Source organism: Lineus longissimus, chromosome 4, assembly GCF_910592395.1.
Source record: "Lineus longissimus chromosome 4, tnLinLong1.2, whole genome shotgun sequence".
NCBI classification, from domain to species: Eukaryota; Metazoa; Nemertea; class Pilidiophora; order Heteronemertea; family Lineidae; genus Lineus; species Lineus longissimus.
This window is the reverse complement of record NC_088311.1, coordinates 3,844,421-3,864,807: the sequence shown is the minus strand read 5'-3', so window position 1 is coordinate 3,864,807 and position 20,387 is coordinate 3,844,421. Positions and strand designations below refer to the sequence as shown.

The window sequence follows — 20,387 nt, the reverse complement described above, 5'->3', positions numbered from 1 at the left end:
AGAATGAACGAGACAATTGACAAGCTGTTCCCATCATAAGACACATAATGCACATTCAATGGACAATACCCTCGCCTGAGTCTGTTTTGAAGAAAAAAATACATTAGCTGCCATCCCTCAGCTTTTTCAATTGTCATGAGATTCAAATCATGAACGTTATAATCACGACAATAGATAGGATCATCTGTTTTGTTCAAAATGCACCATCATCATGTGGATTTGGGAGAGATATCACGAAAAGTCCATTGCGGCCATAGAGCTTAGAGGCCTGGTCGAGATAGCGGGGACTAAAGGGACAATTGGTTTAATGAGTAGGATCAGTAGCAGCTGATCATTTCATTTGGCTCGATATCGAATTTGCATCTAGTAGACTGGCTTATCGGGACTAGGATCTTTCATGGAAGTGTGGGCTTCAATGGTTGTGTTTATGATGACATCAAGGACATAAAATAGAAAATAACATGGATTGGTGATAGTTTGATACTGACATCTTTATGTGATGGGGTGTAGAACACGTTCTGATGCCAGCAGTGGTGGTAAGCTCACAAAATGTTTAACTTATGATTCATCTCTTGTCTTGCAGAGGTGCTGGCGGACGAGGTGCACCAGTTGGACGTGGAGCTCCAGCCCGACCAGGTTCAAGACCACCACCAGCAAGGACACCTGCCTACGAAGAAGCTTATGTAAGTTTGATATTCTTAATATTCTTAAGCATTTGGTTAATAAAAGAAACTTTTATGTGGCACAGTTCAATAAAAATGAAGGCCACTGACACCTTAGTTTTAGACAACAGCTGTGGGTCTCTAACTTCCCGTCCAGGCAGCTGTTACAGTGTCCATTCTCCAAACAAAAAAGCGAAATCTTGTCTCATGCCAAGTTTCAGCCTCTTTCCAACCCTGCGGGATAGATCACATTTGCCAGATCACATTTGTCTAGGTCTGAGAGGGAAATGGTCTGCTGTGTGTCCATTACTTTCCCCAAGATTAGCATGATACAGAGAAATTAGTATGATATGTTTTAGTTTTGCCTAGTCTTGAGTGCATTTGTGTTAGACAAGCAAAATAGATCTGATCATAATAATGATGGCAACCAGCTCGCCTTGAGGTGCGGATGTTTTATCATATTAATTTCTGTGTTGTTGGCAGGGTAATGTGTACCTATGATGCCTTGAGGCTAGCTCAGTCTGTGGAGCATCCGATCATACCATGTTGTCAGTAACTGAGTCAACCCTGAGGCATAGTGATTGGTTCCGTTTTGTCTAGTGGTTCCTTTTTCAGAGTTCCACTTTTTAAGGGCAGTTCTTTAGGTTCATTTGATCAGATAACCAATAGTTTCCTCATGGTCAATGGATCTGTCATGTAGTCAGTGTTGCTGATATAAAAAGTGCTGGATACACATGAAATAGTGACAAATACAATCCCAGTCTAGACTCCAGACAGAAGGAGATCAGTTTACTCAGTATTGGATCTAACGAAATACCAGTCATGACAAATAATGCTGGTCATGTTTGGTACATTTTCTGCTTTGTCAGGCAGTTCTTGTATCCTGGCTCTTATCTGTCCTGGCCCTGCCAGATAAAAAGGACTCGATATCCTAATATCAACAAGGGACTGCTGAACAGAGGTAAACTCTAACATGACTGCTAAATGCCATACTATCCATACAATGACATGTTTTCCTTTTTTCTGCTGGGAAGAATAGAAATTAATACCTTACTGAGGATCATCGGTTGTCCAATCAAGAATGCTGGGGAAACCTTAAATTATATCCAAAACCATCAGCTTACATGGCACCATTGTTTGGTTCGCTTACCAGTCCAGCAAGTGGACAACTGAAGACTGCCAGGTCGGTATTATTCCTTTAGCAACACGGCTTGACCGTATTGACCATGTTCAGTGACGTTGTCTGATTAAGATGAAGACAATGATCTTGAGCGACAACTGTGGACAAGACTCCTTCCTGAGATGCATGCTTGGTGAGGAGAGTGTCAAATACTAATGGGAAAGACTTGTTTTGGTTGATGTTATCTCTGGTCTGGTTCTTCCCATCAGGAAGTTTTTCTTGATAAGTACGATGGATGTTGGCTGTAGATGATACACTGACATGGCTGACTCTGTCCTCAAGTCTGCCGATCCATCCTTTGATAGGATCAGCCTATGGTTATCACTGAAGATGTCACTAAATGTGAAAATTGATATCCTGGAACAGCTCCTGGCCTGACGTGGATATGTCTTTGATAGACTTGACTGATAAGCTCCACTCATCACCACTGTTGGGCATCTATATGGAAAATATTCCTAATCACATCCCCTCAAAGAAAACTCTTGTACAATGTTAGCCTACTGATGTAAATGTGGACATATGACTATGGAAATATGTCTCATTTCCAGACAAACTTTACCAACTGGTCTGTAAGTGAAATTTCATTTCTGAATGAAGATGCACATAATCCCCATGAGACTGATAGTGCAGCTTTTGTAAGACATTTGCCATGGAATTAATATCCTTGACACATAGTAAATCAGAGCCCTCCTGAAATCATTTGAATGCAGTCCATCATCTTTTAAAAGCAATACTTTTAAAGAATAGGTTATTAAAGCGTTTAAAGTACTTTTTTAAGTGATAGATCAATTTGCCATCATAGCCATTAAGTGCAATGAAAGCTGACAAGATATCAGAGCAGATGTCAAGTCCCAATCGTTAGAATGTTACTCATGTTTAAGGTAACATCTTCATCGGCTAATGGAGAAGTTGAGTGGTGAATGGGTAAGGTCTAATGTCAGGATATGGCGTTTTGAATTGTTATGAAGAGGAAAGGATGCGGAACTGATTTGGAATCGTTTCTGATGAACACAAGATAGTTTATCCTGTAAATGTATGCTACAGACATGTAGGTCCGTTCCGTTAGATCCGTCCATTGATTATGCTGATGATGGCAGAAGTTATCAAGCCGGATATAATAAGACGCTTTCAATGAAAGCTCATCTCCAGTTGCTTACGGCTCTGCTCCTTCATAAACAGTTTGTCATGTATCCTATCGTCTGATCGATGTTAGTTACTCCGATGACACCTTCAGCCCGCGGACATTGTGTAGAGATATGTCTTGTACATAATGATGTTTTCCTTGGAGCTGAGATCAATAGGAAAGGCTTTAAGCCAGTTCTTATTGGGTTGCTTTCTTGGGAAGTGGTTACTTACTGGAGAATGAGATCAAGTGTAAGAAGCTGTGATCAAGTGTGTGATCTTGTACTATGAGTTGTCTTGTCAATGGTTTCGAGCCGATGGCCAACACAAGAAATATCATATGGATAGGTTCTAGACATGTCATGTCTGGTGTATTCACAGAGAAGTGGTATTTGCTGAAGATGATGGGATAAGTGTAAGATAAGAAGCTGTGATCAAGTGCATGAGCCAATCATGAGTCATCCTGTCATTGCATGGTACATGCATAGAACTGGAGGGCATCATGAAGATAAGAAAGAGAACTATTCTGCCTTTCTGGATGGATGGGTTCCACATGTAGTAATTCATGAGTCTTCTCAGAGCGGTCACTGAGTGATAACTTACTGAATCAGTGATCAGAAGTACAAATAAATCTGTGCAAAAACTAAGCTGTCTGCATCCACATGTAAGTGTAGCCTCAACCTCTCAAGGAGATCACTCTATTGCAGTTGTCATCTAAGTATAGCCTAAACCTCTGGAAGAGGATTAGTGCAGATTGTTGACAATCAAACCTCATTCTGTCAATACCTGCTCCGCCTCGTGCTGACTCCCAGGGGGTTTGCACCTACTCATTACACACAGACATAGCAGTGTCAAGGCGTTGTGGATAAGGATGGCTTTAGTCTATGTACACATCTCATCTGAATCGATAGTAGAAGGTATGATGACATTATACCTGAATCTCCAGGATCTACGAAAGTCTTTACATGCAGTTGCAGTTTTGCCTTACTCCAAACCAGACTTGCATAGCTAAAGAGGAATGAAATCGAATATTCTATCTCAATTTCTGCTTAGTTTAATATGATCTCAAATCAAACAAAATTTGGCTCCAATTCCTTCTCATTGACAGGGGCAATGAGCAGAGATTACATGGCCACCAGATCGACTTGATAGTACCGGCCTGAATATTTAATGGTGTTCTGGGACTACCGTTTAAACTTGATCGTAGCCACCGGAATATTTATTATGGTCACACCGGGACCAGTTTGAATAATTTCACGAGAACGTGATGAATACAACAAGCCATAAATTACTCCTGATATTTTGTGTGTAGCATCCAGAATTCACGATTACAAGAATCATGTGCAGTTATGTATCAAGTAGCGAAGATAGATCCATCGCAAGTAAAAACACCCCAATACCTTATTGGTTTCGTTAGCAACCTTCACCAAGAATACAATTTACTGTCAAGTGATACGATAATAATTTTCTCCCAAAGCAATGATGCGAGTGCTGACATAAAAATCAAATGTAGCAATACAAATCAACTGTCACACAACTGCAGTTTTGAGAAGTGTTATCAAATATGCTATCACAGACCGTTTAATCAAAATAAATGGTGTGGAGTTGTATAAATGTACTATCATCTGCCATCAAATCTACCAGAACTGCACAATTGTGATGTATAGGTGTTTACATGTCTTCCATGTATACAGTCTATTCAGTCTGTGGTTGAAATATGTGCAATCCTTATGACTTTTATTAGAATTAGAATCATACACATACAAACATCTTGTACACTGGCTCCGCAATTATTGACAAATTGTTGCCCTTTTAGGGTATGTCTGATGGCAGCAAGCAGATCCAATCAAAATCTAGCAATACAAGGTTGTGTTGCTCTGTTTCCGGATGAAGTATCGATTGAGACATGTAGCGTCTAGATTAGATATAATCGATATTGATGAAATTCAGATTACTTTCATGCTGGATTTGGTTTGGTTGCCAGTTGTTCAGTTGGCTGATATAAATGTGGGCTGATCATGTTCGGATGAGAGCGGGACACGAATTGTGTTTCTCATCAGCACTTTCTGTCCTTGAGTTAAGGTGGTTTGTAAATGCAGCATGAAAATATTCACCCGTAATGCTGGACAGTGATGAAAACTCATCAGAAACATTCTATAGAAGTTTAAATGAATGTCATTTTTTGCATACAAGACATACAGGTACTTGGTTCAAATATTATTACATTTTGTTATTGATACAAAAGCACTCTTGCATCATTATAAGGTGAGATGTTTTAGAATGTCATGGTATTTATCGTTTTTTGAAACGACTAATTAAAAACTTGCTTATTAGAGGGTTAAGATTTCTCTTTCTGCTACTCGAGAATGAATGGCGACAAATTTGATGTTATTAAAAACAGAAGTATTGGTTCAAAACATGAATTGTGGAGAGCAAAAATAAGAGAGAGCTGCATTAAGTATTGAAAAATTGCTAATTACTTCTTTGGTAAATTTATTAATTGTGGAAATATGATGAATTTCTTGCTTACCCACTGCAATAATGACAAAACAAATATGTTTCTTCCATTTGACTGTAGTATGTGCATACTATGGTTACCATCATACGCCAGATATCATGTCTCATGATCAAGAAGTCTTTTAAAGAAGAAAAGAGTGAATGGCAATCATCGTCTGATGTTGCATTATTCTTAGCCATGTCTTGTTAGCCAATGCCATAAGCCATTAGTGCTCCTGATTGCTTCCTGTTGATAAGTGCACTCCGTGTTGGTGTATTGACCACACCCTGCGATTGCTTCCACTTGCCGGGTTTGCCTAATGAATTAATGATTACAGACCCTTGCTGAGCCTCTCAATTATCCATGAGTAAGACAAGAATACTTCGTTGAGTTAACTCTTTGAGGACTGATGTCGATGTCTGTTGCCAAATTTGGCTTGTGCTGATGTCAACTTGGTGAAGTTTCACCTCTTACGAGATGAGCCCTCTTGCATTGGAATGGTTGAATTCTGCTAAGTATAGGGTCAGCCTCTGTTGATTTTGGCATCACGGCTGTCCCTCTCTGGGGAAACTGCAAGACATGCTAATCATCTCATTGTTGATTACTTGACACGAAATTGCTTGGCTCTAACTGAAACCAAACCCTGTCAATTATATGGTATAAGCCTTCTTCACATATCTCACATCACTTGACTTGAATATGATCGCCTAATTCCGGTGATAAACGAAATTGCTTTTCCCCGACACCTGACTTGTTAATGAATAATAGTGTTCCCAGGCAGTTGTCCCAGGTTGCAACTGAATAATGAATTATGAGATAAGGGATTGACAATGGTTGCATTATGACACAAGCGATCTATTCTCTTGATAACAAGTCAGTGATAACAAGTCCATCTAAAAGCTTGTTTATTACCTTCGCCGATTGATGTCGGTGAGAGTGTTCTGTACCTTGCCAGGTATTGTGCCTTATTTGTCATTATTCATGGAGGAAATTGCTACGTCTTCATTTCTATGGCTGGCATTAAAGATGTAGAGTTGCCGTGTTTCTGGATGTAATGGCTGGTTAGGACTTGAGCGAGACAAATTGGATTCGATTGTGAGCTGGAAAATGAAAAGCTATTTTGATAGCAGACTGATTGATTTATATGAATAGACGTAGAGAGTACTTAGACGTAGAGACGTAGAGAGTATCAATAGATGAAGGATTGTTATTTTGATATTGAGATGTCTCAGATAGTTGATGAAGGGAGATGAAGACATCTCAGTGAAATACATACCTGAAGAGCTGTTCAGCCAGGTGTTTATTTCAATGCAGTCAGTGTCTTTGGCACAATATCACTGTAACATGTAAAAATTCCATTAACTGACTCTTGTCCTGATCCAAACTGGTCGAGCACCTGAAGAACCCCTGCAATCATGAACATGTTGATTCAAAGGCAATGGCATGAAGAGCAATTTACATGTTGTACTCGTAGTGCTCAGAGTTGTAGAGAAGGCATCACCATCAGTTATTGAATACTCAAAGTATCCAGACACCATCAGCAACAAAATTCCAACTTCCCTGAAGAAATACGAAAGCTTTGGCAACACACGCCTTATGCTTTGCTTAAAAACACTCCAGTTTGCTTTAAGAAAAACTAGACTGCTGCACCATCATATACCAGACATTTCCCTTGAGAAACGACATAGTTTGCAGGTAAATGCCCTCAACAGCCACTGCACAAAGTGATTTGCTGAGGAAACATTCCTGAAGATTTAATGAGACTGGCGGCATCAGGTTTTTAGTGTCAGCTTGTGGAAGATCTTGACAATATTCTGGTTTCTGCATCTTCTTGTTGATGGGAACATTGAGATTGAGTAAGACTTGGAGAAAAGGGGTGATCGAGGAGGCTGTCTGCTGCTTTTGGTACTGTTGGATGAAACTGGCTGTGGATGAACTGAACTGTTCTTCTCAATATTGCCTCTTTGGAAAGACCTGCTGTTGGTCTGCAACAACCCACCAGCCACTTTTTCTCCAAGATCTTGATCTACCATCAAATTTACATGTTGGCGCCATCTAAACATCTAGAAGTCTTGGCAGAATCCCTTATAGTCTTCATCCTCATCATCACACCACCTGGCATCAGGTTTTGTTTCTACTGTAGCCCAATACCAACATTTTTTGCTGCTGCAAAGTATCCAATGTTGTTCTTTCCTCTCGTGCTATCTCCGCTATGATGAGATGAGCAGCTGGGAAGTTTCATTTCCCATTCCTTACTGCTTACAGGACAACCTTGGCTTCCAGACTTTCGCTTTGTATGATGTTGGCAAAATCATTTCATTTGCATGGGTGATTTTAACTAATTAGATCGGTCTCCAGATATTTGAAAGGAAGTACATGCCTTTTCGCTTTAAAAGTTGCCTCTTTTCAATGCCAGCGAATCAGTGCACTAGTTGTTCTTTTCTTTTCCACGTGAGTGCAACCAAATCAGTGAAAGAACCAATTGTCAACCAAATCACCCACTGAGGAGGCTTTTTTGCCATCAACGAATGGATTTATTATAAATACTAACTGTGTTGGTCAGTTCCTTTTACCAGACTGCAGCAAAATCTCTGAAGGAATAAATGCCAAGTGTAATGGTCCCAATGATAATGATTGTTTTTCGCAACAAATAAATCTTCTGCCTGTGTCCCGTTTTCTTTGCAAGCCGCTATAATTGCTTTCCTTGAGGCTGCGAACAGTCTTTGTATGGTGTATTAATCAAGAGCCCTGGGACTAGTCAATGTCTTTACTCTGTGATACTAATACATATTTCAGTAATTTCTCCTCGGATCACGCTGGGTTGACAAGAAGGTTGTTGTGTCGTCTCGTGTATCATCCGAGAGCGATGATTGTTCTGCTCCCAATTGGGAATATAGAGTGCCAAGAATCGATGCACATTCATAAATAAATTATTGTTTAGTTGTGGAACTAGAAAGCGTGCTGCAAATATATCATTGTAAATTGAGAGCAGTTTGCAGCAATATTTTCTTTGATCAATAAATTGTTGATTAAACCTTTCATATACTAGCTCAGACACCATTTTGTCTTTATCGTTTAAAAGGCGATGATGATGATTGTTTTTGGATGGTTACTGTGTCCCTCCTAACAGACCCTCGTATCAATAAAGCATTCTACTTACTGTGTGAATGACCTGTCAAACAGCTCCAAATTGCTGCATCCATTAATGTGTATAGTACTCCTACTATTCATCACACATCAATTACTTGATATTTGCTGTTGATAATTGTACATTTATTACTTCTTGGTTCTGTTTGCTTTCCATCAGAGCTGCATACCAGTTTGTTAATGATCGCTAATCGACAACCTGCGGCAAATAAGTAAATTTTTCTTGGGCTTCCAGCAGGTTATAGTACAGTTTTAGGTTGACTGTTGTAGCTGATAGCAGTTTGGCGGAAAATCAGCCTTTTCAGAGTAATGTTGGGGTAGTGTCTGTGAGTAGCCTGGTAAAGAATCTGTTTTAGGAGTTAAAGTTGATGCTGTGGGGGGGGGGAGGGGCCTGGCTGCCTAAAGCAGTCTTAGAGATGACCACTGCCGTGGAGGCTGCCATCTTGTAGACCATGTTATGATGAATCATCTTTTCCTCTTGGTCTCCAAGTACAGAGAAAACCACTCTTTCTCTTGAGTTCTCCATCTTGTCTCTGGGCAGAGTCCGCCTCATTATCACCAATTCCCATATTGTTATCCCTTGGGCTGTTGTCCTTTCCTGGTACAAGGAAAGCTACTTTCCCTTGTGGAAAGGGTATTTCCACTAAGAAGACCCTCATGCCAACTGGTCTCATGTCTTAGCTGTATTAACCGTTTCATATTCGCAGTCATCAATGCTCATTCCTGCGAAAGGTTATCTTGTCAATTTTGGTATGGGAATTTCTCTCTGTCAGTTATTTCCAGCTTATTCATGTAATTGTTTGCATGAACAAATGGTGAACCAATAGATGTATCAAATCACTTTGTATTGAATCTTTATTGTAGGTATAAGATTGCCTTTTATGAATTGAAGCGCTCCTCAAGATGTTAAAGGGTCCTTCTCAAACCAATAACAGCTAGTTCATTACCCTGAGACGCTTTGAGGTTCTCTGGGAGCTACCACAAAGCCTTTGCTTCTAACTCTCAAACCTTTGTTTAACTAGGATCTGACCATGCATTTCTCTTGTATTTTTTAGTACGAGGAGTATACAGAGCCAGCCTATGAAGAGTATGACCAGGGATATCAACAAACTGGGTAAGTATCAAATGTTAGAACACAATCAACAGCTATGCATGTACTATTGCATAGTGTTATTATCAACTGGGCTGTAACCTGACACTCTATAAGAATTATAGAAGAGCTGAGTCCACAGTAAATGTAAAGATTCTGTGTTGAAAGCAACCTTGCACTCACAGTTGTCTCTGAAAGCATTGGTTTCACCACCGGTGCTTACATCCGGTGTACAGGAAGGAGTTCTTGTGTTACTCAACAGTGTGTTTACTGTGGGGCGCTTTCTTTGTCTGATATTCCATTAGAAGGATGCCTAACCTTTATTCAGACCTTTTAGTGTTTGGTTTCTTCCTATTAATCTGTCAACACTTCTTTTTTTCTGCAATTCTGTTGATGGTTATCCAAAGATTATCAAAGAAAGCAAAAATTAGCTTACATGTAAAACCTTTCTGTTGCCCCTTGCACTCTGCTGTTTCAGGTCGATTGTGGTGTTTAAGAAATATTTACCACTGTCAGAAGTGCTATGAACAGTCTCTTCCAGTTTAGCCAGGTGATATCGTTCACCTGCTATTAAATTGGTTTCATCGTGAAAAAGTGATGTGCTGACAAAAACAGAAAGCTCCTGATAGCTGCTGTTATGGGTTCTAAACATGTCAAACATTGTCAGCCTTTATTCGCATTTCCACCAGCCAATTTAAAGCCAAGTTTGTGACTAACGTTTTGAACTGCCTCATACCCCAATATAGAGTTGTCATTTCGTCTCTTTTTCCTCTTTCCAGTGAGCAGTATTATGAAGCAGGCTACGGCCAAGCAGCCACAAGAGAAACATATGAAGAATCATATGGTAAGTGCATTAACTTGACCTGACACAAAATTGTTTTGTCTCTTGTGAAACCAAAAACTACCCCTGTAGCTTATTCGACATAAAAAATGAGCCATATTGGTTTTATCATTCATACAATGGACTCGAGGTATCTCACCATGAGCTGAAGTGCCAATCTCAGATTACAGGCTACCTCTAATTATGAAGAGGCTTCTACCGCTTCAGTTCTATTGTTTCTCAAGAGGCTGCAACTTGATAGTTCTTGTGTAAACCAAGCCTAAGGAGCTACTCATACTTCAAGATGGTTGCTACTTCAGGATTTCTCCAGAGAGTAGTGATGATGATCAACATTTCATCCCAGCCATGGCTCAGGGGCATAATATGCTTTTCAAAATACGACCCTATAAAAACAGTTAACTACTGTAACCAGGAAATCTTCTTATCTCTCCATCTTATTACCTCGGTTAAGTCTTTTACTCCTTTCTTGTTTACTACCTCCAAGTCATGGAACATGTGTTTAGTTGTATGAAACAACTGATCATCTCACTCCGAAGGTGAAAGAACTGCTTTAACTGTTGCCATCAAGAGTTCTCACATGTCTAGAAATATCACTGGAGAGTAGCAATTTGTGTTGTAGTAGAACTAGAAGATATATTATAGCTTATGATCGATGGGCTAGAACCTTGTCAAGGTATGAGCAAACGCAATTTAGAAGTAGTTTGGGGCAATTAGCCTTAATGGATATTTTGCTTGATGTAACCTTGATATGGATGATTGCTAGAACACTAACACAACTCCTTTCCGTCAAAACCTTGAACTGGTATTCTTGTTTCTGATCTCCACCCAAGGCCACAATGAGAAGAATTCACACTTGTGACCTTTGCAGTCTGGCTTGATATGTAAAAGTTCACTTTCATACATGATGCCTTACAGCTCCTGTAATTCATAAATGTAAACATGCAAAGTGTAAAGTTTTGCAATAAAAGGTTTGGCAACCGCAAAAAAATCTGCCGCAAATAGTTTCTGGGTTCCAGTGTCGAATTCCTGTCACATCTGTGGACAAATGTCAAAGGATATCTTGTACATATCATGACATACATGTAGCTATACTTTGCCTGTGGACAACCTCTCTCGCTATAAAGGATATCATGTACACATGTACAGGTGTGAGGCGTTAACCTGAGAATCTTCATCGATTCTGCCATCAGTACGCCAAGGCGATGAAATGAGATGCTGCCTGAAAGGTTTTGGTATCAAAGTAATGCGTGGTTCCTGCGTTGTATGTTAACTTCAGTCTCGTATGGAAAAACCTCGTATTCTCAGCTTCAAATGTGATATGAACTTTACGCCTCATAGCAAGACGGAATCATTTTCTTCACGAAATGGCTTTGAGGATGCTTTTTATTTTGTTATATGATGGGTATATTTCACATGCTTTTCAACTCTCACAGAGTTAATTCAACCTGCAAGAGAAGATTCAGTATCATGAAGACGAAAAGTACAATGTTGCTTGTCAAGTTAGCTTCAAGTTACGGCGGTGGATGTGGTTGTTTGGTGTGTTTCTCCAGTACTCAGTAAATGGCCTCTTCATCAAAACCAGTTCTTCCTCACTAAGCACCAAAACCAGTCCTTTTTTCTCTTGGATTTTAAAACGAGTTTGGTTTTTTGCATCTATGCATGGCAGAAATCAGGACTACAGACTGTTAGTGTTTGCAGTTGGTTTCACTCTGGTCTATTCACATTCTCGTACTGATTTGATTCTTGTCCAGATGTTCCTTCTGCAAGTTCTGTGTGCCAAACTTCATCAGTTCACCTCACTAAGTATTTGCTTGGTAGGCAATTCATTCTCTTGCTCTTCAAACCTTATTTAGTTTGTTTTGCTGCTACATCTGCGACCGTGGTAGTCCCTTTATTCTCAACTGTATCCTCAGGGTACAGAATTCATTCATTATTCATCATCTAAAAACTTTGTGTCTCTTGCATCCCTTGACAATCAGTCTTTCATCACTCTGGCAAGTTTGTCATTATGAGGCATTGTAAATGCATCATTCTTTGGCTAAAAAGTAAATGCCTGCATCATTTGCTATTCGATAGAAACTGTATCTTCTCGTTCAAAGCGGTGCCTGATTTGGCTTAATGAAACTCCCAATGAAAAACCCACAGAACAGTCATCGGGTTGATGGTAACAGATGCCACATGAAAAAGAAATTAAATTTCTCGATCCGAAACTGGTTGGTTGATTCTTCTCATAGATGGATTACAAAGTGGATCGTCTCAAAGGCTGGCATCGTCTTAGGGGGGATGCATTTCATTCGAGAGGAAGCCATATTACAGGAAACAGGTTTGAAGTAGATTACGAAGAGGATCTTTTCATGGCAATTCTTAGAAGTTTATATTTTGCAAGTCAGCTATCTTCTTATTCATGTTGTTTCATCTAAATCATTACAGATTTGTTTTGATTTCCTCAACGCATGAGATGCCAAGATACTTCATTCTTACCGGGGACACTTTTTATGACAGGATATTGCATGAGATATGATGGACCAACAAATAGGTCATCTCCTTCAGTTTCTAACTTTCCACCATGTTGCATGTAATGGGGAGCAGCTAATGTCATCTTGACAGAGTCAGAGCTCATTATACTGTTGTGCTCTGATGGTTGGCTTTCTTCACTTTTGTATGACAGCATCCTCTCTATACAACCTTCTTGATCAAACACTGCAGTCCGTTATTTAAGAGGGATATCTTCTTTCTTCACCTTCTATCTTCATAACATTAACACTCCTTTTTTTAGCAGTTTATCATTTGGTGGCAACCATATAGCCATCAGAATCAGGACTTGTCATATATGCCCTGAACCACTTTAGAGTTTTGAATGATTGAGTCGTGTCTCCTTACCATCATATTTGGATAAACTGAACGCATCACTGTCAACATTACTTGAATGGAAGAGGTCCCTGGCATTCATAGTCTCATCACTGCAAATCTGATCTTTGCCTTCATCTCAAGTTACACAAATATTGACACGGATATCCATTGAGAAAGAAAATCCAACTTGCGTATTTGAAAGTGAGGAAGTTATCGAAGACGTAAATTATCTCAAGAGTGCAGTCGAGGAGCTCGCAATGTCTCGTTTTAGAAAGTAGAATGTCATGTAACAATGCATTAAGTTTTTTCCTGCGTCATACACTCAAGAGTGTATTAACATGTAAAAGCTGGTGAATCTGACTCTCCACTGATTTGTTATTCAAGAGAGGTGCATTAAGTACCCAATGATTGTGTTTGATCTGGCACATGTGGGACCTCACAGTGTTATAACTGTCCGACATGGCAGAAAGAATATCCTTCGATCATGTTGGAGAAGGCAAAAGTGGTTGAACAGGTCTCAGATCTAATCATAAGTGTCTTTAAAAATCTGTTTGTATCACTCATACACTTCTTCTTCTGTGTCGGTGCTGTGAACCGACACAACTGGCACCTCCTTGGTTGTCCATTACTTCCTGTAAGAGCTCCTACTGATGGTATAATGATGTTGCCAAAGTTGATGAGAAGTAAGGAAGATTGAGTGGATGGGGTTTCTTGTCATCAGACCAGAGCAGCTGTACGTGACCTAACGATGTCTTTGCGGTCACTCCTGGCTGCCGCTAATTGAATTCTACGCCGGGATATTTGGACTTCTTTCTGTGGTGTATCATCTGATGGTATAAGGCCTCAAGCTTTCTTAAGATTTATGCGTGCAAACACTGTCTGTAGCCTAGAGATGGTAAAAACATTTTGATGTTGATGCAACAATGAGATTAAGAGTAGAAAATATATCATAGCATATTGTAAACCCTCGGTCTCAGGAATGCATCTCGCACGATTTCACATGTTTCATGTGGAAGCTTTTGGTAAAGGAATCTCGATCATGCTTTGAACATTCTGCTGAAAACGGATAAAAGCATTATGAATATAAATGACTTCCAAGTTCTTTTGTATTCATGCAGTAATACTGCATTAACGTAGTATTTTCCATTTAATCCTGTTCCTCTTGTCTCAGATACTCACTGCATGCAATTAGATGTTGATGTCCACATTACCAATATTCCTGCCCGATGTTATCATTTATTTTTTGCAATGGGATGATACTCAGTAGATCCGTGCTCAGCCGTCTCGTGAATAATAATCTAATTTGTGGTAATAGATGGATTATGTTTATGCCATGTTCATTATCAGTCTTGTTTTGAGAATTTGCGTCCCCCCATGGTTTAACCCATGATGGTGTGGTGCTTTATCTGCAAACTTCACAAAATGAATGATTCTCCAAAATAAAAACAATCAAGACGTAATTATCATTGGCTGTTGGTTGTTGGTTTGATTCGAGGTTGGACCCATTCTTCTGGTTGTAGGGGTTGGCACTTTTTGCCAGTGTGGTCACCTTAATCGTCCATGGGCTAAGCCTTCTTCCTAAGGACTGCAAGTTGCAACATCAGCTTAGCTTGTGCAAAGGTATCATATATTTGCCATTGTTATGCTTACGTGGGAGAACAAGCAGAGCCTCAGAATAGCTTCGTTGCAAAAGCTGCTTTATTCTGGCTTCTCTTGCTTGTTGTGGACCACCCAATTTCAACAGAATACAATGAATATCAATGCTTTGAAACCATAAATTATACAATACTCTATGAAACCTTATTGATTTCAAGTCTCGCCTGAGGCAGAGTTTGTTTTTTTGTTGGCATTCCTACACATTCCTGTCCCAGTGTTTTGATATTTGGAGAATCAGAGTAGGCGGCGTTATTTCCATGTCTGCGATCTCATGAGCCTCTGGGCAAAGAAGAAGCAGATTTAATCGCAATGCAGGTTGTGTCTATATTTTAATGTTGATTTGTTTATATTTTGTTATTACAGTCTAAATCAATTTTTGTTATGTGTAAACCACAATACTCGATCATAAATCTGTTCCATGACAGCAAAACACTCCAAAAAAATTTCCTGTGACATAAGACCATTCTCACAAAAAAACAGACAAATATTGTAAAAAATAATCTTTTGAGTTTGCCCAACATGTTCTATGTTTTTGAAGTCGTTGGGTGAATGGATATTACAGCAAGCAAGGGTTTTTTCCGTTTTCTTATCTGCTGTGAATCCATGGGCTTCCTACACCGTGAATGTACCAAAAAAATTCCTTACAAACTAACTTCTGCTTCATATTCAATGTCTAGATTCAATATGAGCTTTCTGAAGAAAAAACTATTACTAGAACACATCCCCAGGTATATCTGACAAAATATGGTACAATACATAATCCTAATAATCTATTTCACAAGCATTTTGAACCAGTCTAAAAACCGAACTGCCTTGTTCGACAAACTCTGAAGGTCATATATATTTCATTAATTGATATAGAAGTTTTTCTTGCGTTATTGTTACCAGGATACACAGTAATTTGTATTACATACCCCATATTCATCCAATGACAAGAACAGACAATCTTCTGTGCTCCAGGCAACTTTCCACTGAGGGTTTCATCTACCATCTTGTTCAAGGCTGCTTTATGTTCTAGATGGAAACGGAATCTGAAACTGAAAATGTTGAGACATAAACTGCTCAATATGCTCAAGATCCTTTTGCGCCAAAGCTACTAAAGAATGACCTCACACATTAGTTCTCAGATCAGATAGCTTTTGAACTTTTCAAAAGCTAAATCTTGAAACTTAGCAATATTTCAGCCAATACGCTTTTCAGATTTGAGCTTTTAAAAATTGGCCTAAGAGAAACAGCTTAACTTAACTGTGACCTCATGCATATCACTTTACTCCACTTGCAGATTATCGCAGCGAGCCAGTAGCACAGCCAAGACGGCCTGCCCTACATGAGCGAGGTAGGCCATATGACGCCCCTGAGAAATCCATGCCCGCTCGCAACGGTAGTTATCACATGCTTTCACATCAAAATCAAATCATTCATTAAGTCCAAGTTGCAACACCTCACCATGTGTTGGTTATTAGGACTGTCGCAGAAATTTGAAGTTTATAGAGTGACCTCTTCCTCAGACATGTCATAATGAGCAGACAGCTGTTAGACACACACTTTCCTTTACCTGAAGTCATCATCTTGTCATGAATAAGTTGAGAACAACTGTGACTTCAATATATATCAGTAATATCGTTTTTGGTTATGGATCTATCAATACAATTCTGTTTTTAAAATCACCTCCAATAAGATTTCCAAGCTTCAGGTAAAAAGAAGTACTCTCAGTGTGTTACGGTGAGCCTGAGTTGTAATGGACTGGTAAACCTTCTCAATATTGGCAGCCAAACTCTTTCTCAAAATCTTATTGGCACAGCTCAATCTGTGGCTTCTATGTGGGGGAGCTTAAAGGTAACGATTGGCAGCTCTGTAATACCAAGCGGTTGGATTGCTAAATTTCTCAGCGTTTGCTTTCACTACATGTTGAAGATTGGCGTTATTTCCCAAGTGATTATGAATGAACTTGGCCTCGCTCTAAAAAACCGATGTCTCACATTTAATGCAGCTTGGTTCTTATGGTTGAGATTCAGGCCTGCCACTTTCCTTGCGTAAAAAGTATTGTTCTCTAAACAAAGTATAACCAGGGATCTATTGTGTGTTAACTCGGTCTCAAAATTGCTATGTAATTTAAGATCCTAAAACAGCTATGAATTATTGATCAAATTTTAAACCAAACAATTCACACCCACTTAGCTAATTGTCAGCATTCTATTGACAAGCTGTCAGTATTGTTCTACTCTACCACAAGTGAAATGCTGCGGGATTATAAAAGCAAAAATGGAAAGTTTCTGTGCAATTCACGGGAGATGCACTATTGTTATTGCTTTTTAAAGAAGCTACAGCAAGTGGAAATGTTTTATGTTTTGATGATCTATTGAGTAACAATGAAGTTTTAATGGTTTGAAACAAAGATTTAGCTGAAGTAGTAGCTATAAGAATATATTTGAAAATACCTACAGAACATGATATTACTTAAAAACGTTGTTCATCCAATTCTTTGTTCTCCAATTCGATATAGATTTTCTGTCATGGATAATATGCGTATACATGTACGTGTACATTGTATGTTACTTTGCACCAGAGACAAAAGCTAATCCTAATCGATCCAAAATGTAACTCCACTTTTTATTCTAGTACTCCTCAAGTGGTAGACTTGAGTCCATAAAACGTTATGGAAAATCTAAAGGATCTCTGAATACTACTGCTCAAGTACCATTGTTTCATTGCCATGCTTTTAACCCATTGCAGACATGGTGCACAAACTTATTCATGCCAACAATTCTGCCACCTGATGAATTTCTCCCTTATAAAACCATTTCAGTGACAACTTTCATGGTGTATTGTTTAAATAAACCTTGCAATCATGCCAAATTAATCTCCCGAGGACAAAGTTGGACCAGAATAACAGGATAAGGGACGATCATTGAAGTTGTTATTTATTCATGAGCCATTCATTCATATCGTTTCAGGGGACTCATGGGGTGCCCCTCCGGCAAGCCGTAACCCAATGAAGATGGCGCCATCAAGAGCACCCAAACCAGACTACAGGCCACATCCATATGGACAACGTGCTGGTGGGTACTAAAGACATTGACTTGTGGACTAGGACTCCCAAATTTTTAGGAGAGGCCTCTATCTTCTAATGTTACGCAAAATTGGACTGATTTGAAAGATAAAAAGAAATGGGCACATTCCAAATAAACTCTGTTTATCGTCACAAATCGAGTTGACAGATTGTGAATGAGGTGGGAATTTGAGAGATATGTGAGTGCACAAATTTGGAAGAACACTGGAACCAAAAAAATATTTGTAATTTGGAAGTTTACTAAGGTAGTTCTTTGTGAAATTCTGATAAAACATCATGTAATAAAAGAATATCCTGTGGAAAGGTCAGATTTACAATTCAGATTGAAGACAATCTTTGATAATGGACACAAAAAAAGACTTGTGTTGGCTCCAATATTTCTCTGGAACATGAGGTTATTCCTGTCCTGATGCAAGTCAGAACTGGGAAGATTTTATTTGACTATCCCTTAAGTTTTAGTGTCAGTTGGAATGGTGCATCACATTTGCGCACAATTGACACGATATTGTCAGATTCATTCTACCTGGACTTTTGAAATGGTTGTACAAAGGTTGTCGTACATGTAAAGGAATTCAGATGCAAAGGTCACTTAATCCACTTCAGGTCCTTTGGTTTTTGCATTAAACAGGACTTCTAGTTTCTTGAATTTCAAGAAGATTTTGTGGGTTTTAGCGGCGTTTGTGCCTGAACTTTTCATGTGCAACAACGGTATCCCTTGTAGGTACAGGCGATGCAGATGTGTCTGTTTTATGCAACTTAAAGTAATAAATAGGACTAAAAAGTGTTCATATCGAGCCAAATAACTGCCCTAATGTTGACGAGATGTATTAGAATATGTTTGTAATGGTATTATAGTGATGTGGAGACAAGTCAGCATTCGTTAGGTCAGGGCATGTTGGCTTCTGGTGCACTATGTTGTGATAGAGAGCATCTGTCACAACCGAATTCTCTTGCCAGAGTGAGCATATGTGTAAAGATGGCAATGACTACCAAATTCTGGTAGATTTCCTGTAGAATTGATAATGTAGCAAGGAGATTGCTATTTATTCACTCGTACGTTTGAAGGTGAAATGGAATCCCAAACCCTCTCTGCCCCCTATTCATGCTTCCCGAAATTGGTGGCTTGCATTGGAACTAACTTTTTCCCCCTTGTCCGTCATAAAAGGCATTCAAGTGTGTTGGTCAACCATGACTATCTCCTTTGTCCCTCCACCATAAGGCCCAGTTCCCCCTATGACATCACTATTTCGGACACTCAGCGCCCCATTTCTGGAAAGGTGTATAGAGAGGGTCAGGCCCAACATGGGTCAGAGGCTTCAGCAGAATGCAAGTATTGTTAAAAGTCTCCGTTTGTGAATTCCAGCATATCTATAAGAACATACTGAGATTCATTTCTTATCTGAGTAAGAGTTTGATTCAATCAAGTTATACGTGAGAATTTCAGCAGAAGTCGAATTTAGTTCATTTGCTTATTTTTGTTTTTCAAAGATGACTGAAATACTTGATAAATCTTGATAACAGCGCACAGATGATAATGTTAGCTGGAACACAATCATGCATCAGTTGAATGTGTCAGTTTCGGGCCACAAAGCCTTGACAGAATCTTCTGTCGCCACAGAATTTGTTGGATGAAAGGAACTGTTACATCTGGCAGCAGTTAATTACTGCCAGTTACTGGTGCAATCAATTGATGTGTCCGGGTAAAGAAGTGTTTAACCCTTTTCATGTGGGAGTCCTCTACCCCAATGCTTATTAGACTCTTGTAATATCCAAGATATTACTTCTTTTGGGAATCAAACTTATTAGGGCAATCGTCTTACTTTATGTGTGGTCTTCTTAGTTGATCAGATGATAATGGGGTGGTATGTACATGTTATACTTCTCCACGTTCTCAGTGTCAGCCGTCAGTTGTAAGCCTGTGTTTCTGTAAGTGTAAAAAAGTAAGTCGTTTTATTAAATAAAGAAATCATCAATGTTTTAATTTGTTGGTTGTTATGTCAATTCTTAAGAAGTTGGGACTTGGATTACACATGAGTAAAGAATTATGACACGACCCAACCTTTTTGTCTGAGTATCGTTTATCAATGCTGATAAATGAAGACTGCTGACTTATTTGGTCTCTTCGAGGTTTGTGTCAAATTGTGCAGGATACGCTCTGATAGACTCCCAGCAGAATCAGCATCGGTGCACATGATGAAGATGCCAGGAAACCGGCGAAGATCACGAAATGATTTTATCATAAAAAACAATCCATCTTCTTGGATGATCAATC

General features: G+C 39.2%; 1 protein-coding gene across 3 annotated transcripts in view; it reads left to right on the top strand.

Moving 5' to 3' along the window:
* The window catches only part of LOC135487189 (KH domain-containing, RNA-binding, signal transduction-associated protein 2-like), a 35,732-nt gene extending 15,636 nt beyond the window's left edge, over positions 1-20,096 (top strand). The window contains exons 6-10 of one of the 3 annotated variants that reach the window (XM_064770677.1): positions 584-683; positions 9,664-9,722; positions 10,478-10,542; positions 16,328-16,381; positions 18,000-20,096. In XM_064770677.1, coding sequence (XP_064626747.1) covers positions 584-683; positions 9,664-9,722; positions 10,478-10,542; positions 16,328-16,381; positions 18,000-18,115 — 394 coding nt within the window. In that variant the 3' untranslated portion in view covers positions 18,116-20,096. Of the gene's footprint in view, positions 1-583; positions 684-9,663; positions 9,723-10,477; positions 10,543-16,327; positions 16,427-17,999 lie in introns of all 3 variants that reach the window. The other 2 variants (XM_064770676.1, XM_064770678.1) reach the window with 2 other exon arrangements.
* The last annotated feature ends 291 nt before the right edge of the window (positions 20,097-20,387 follow it).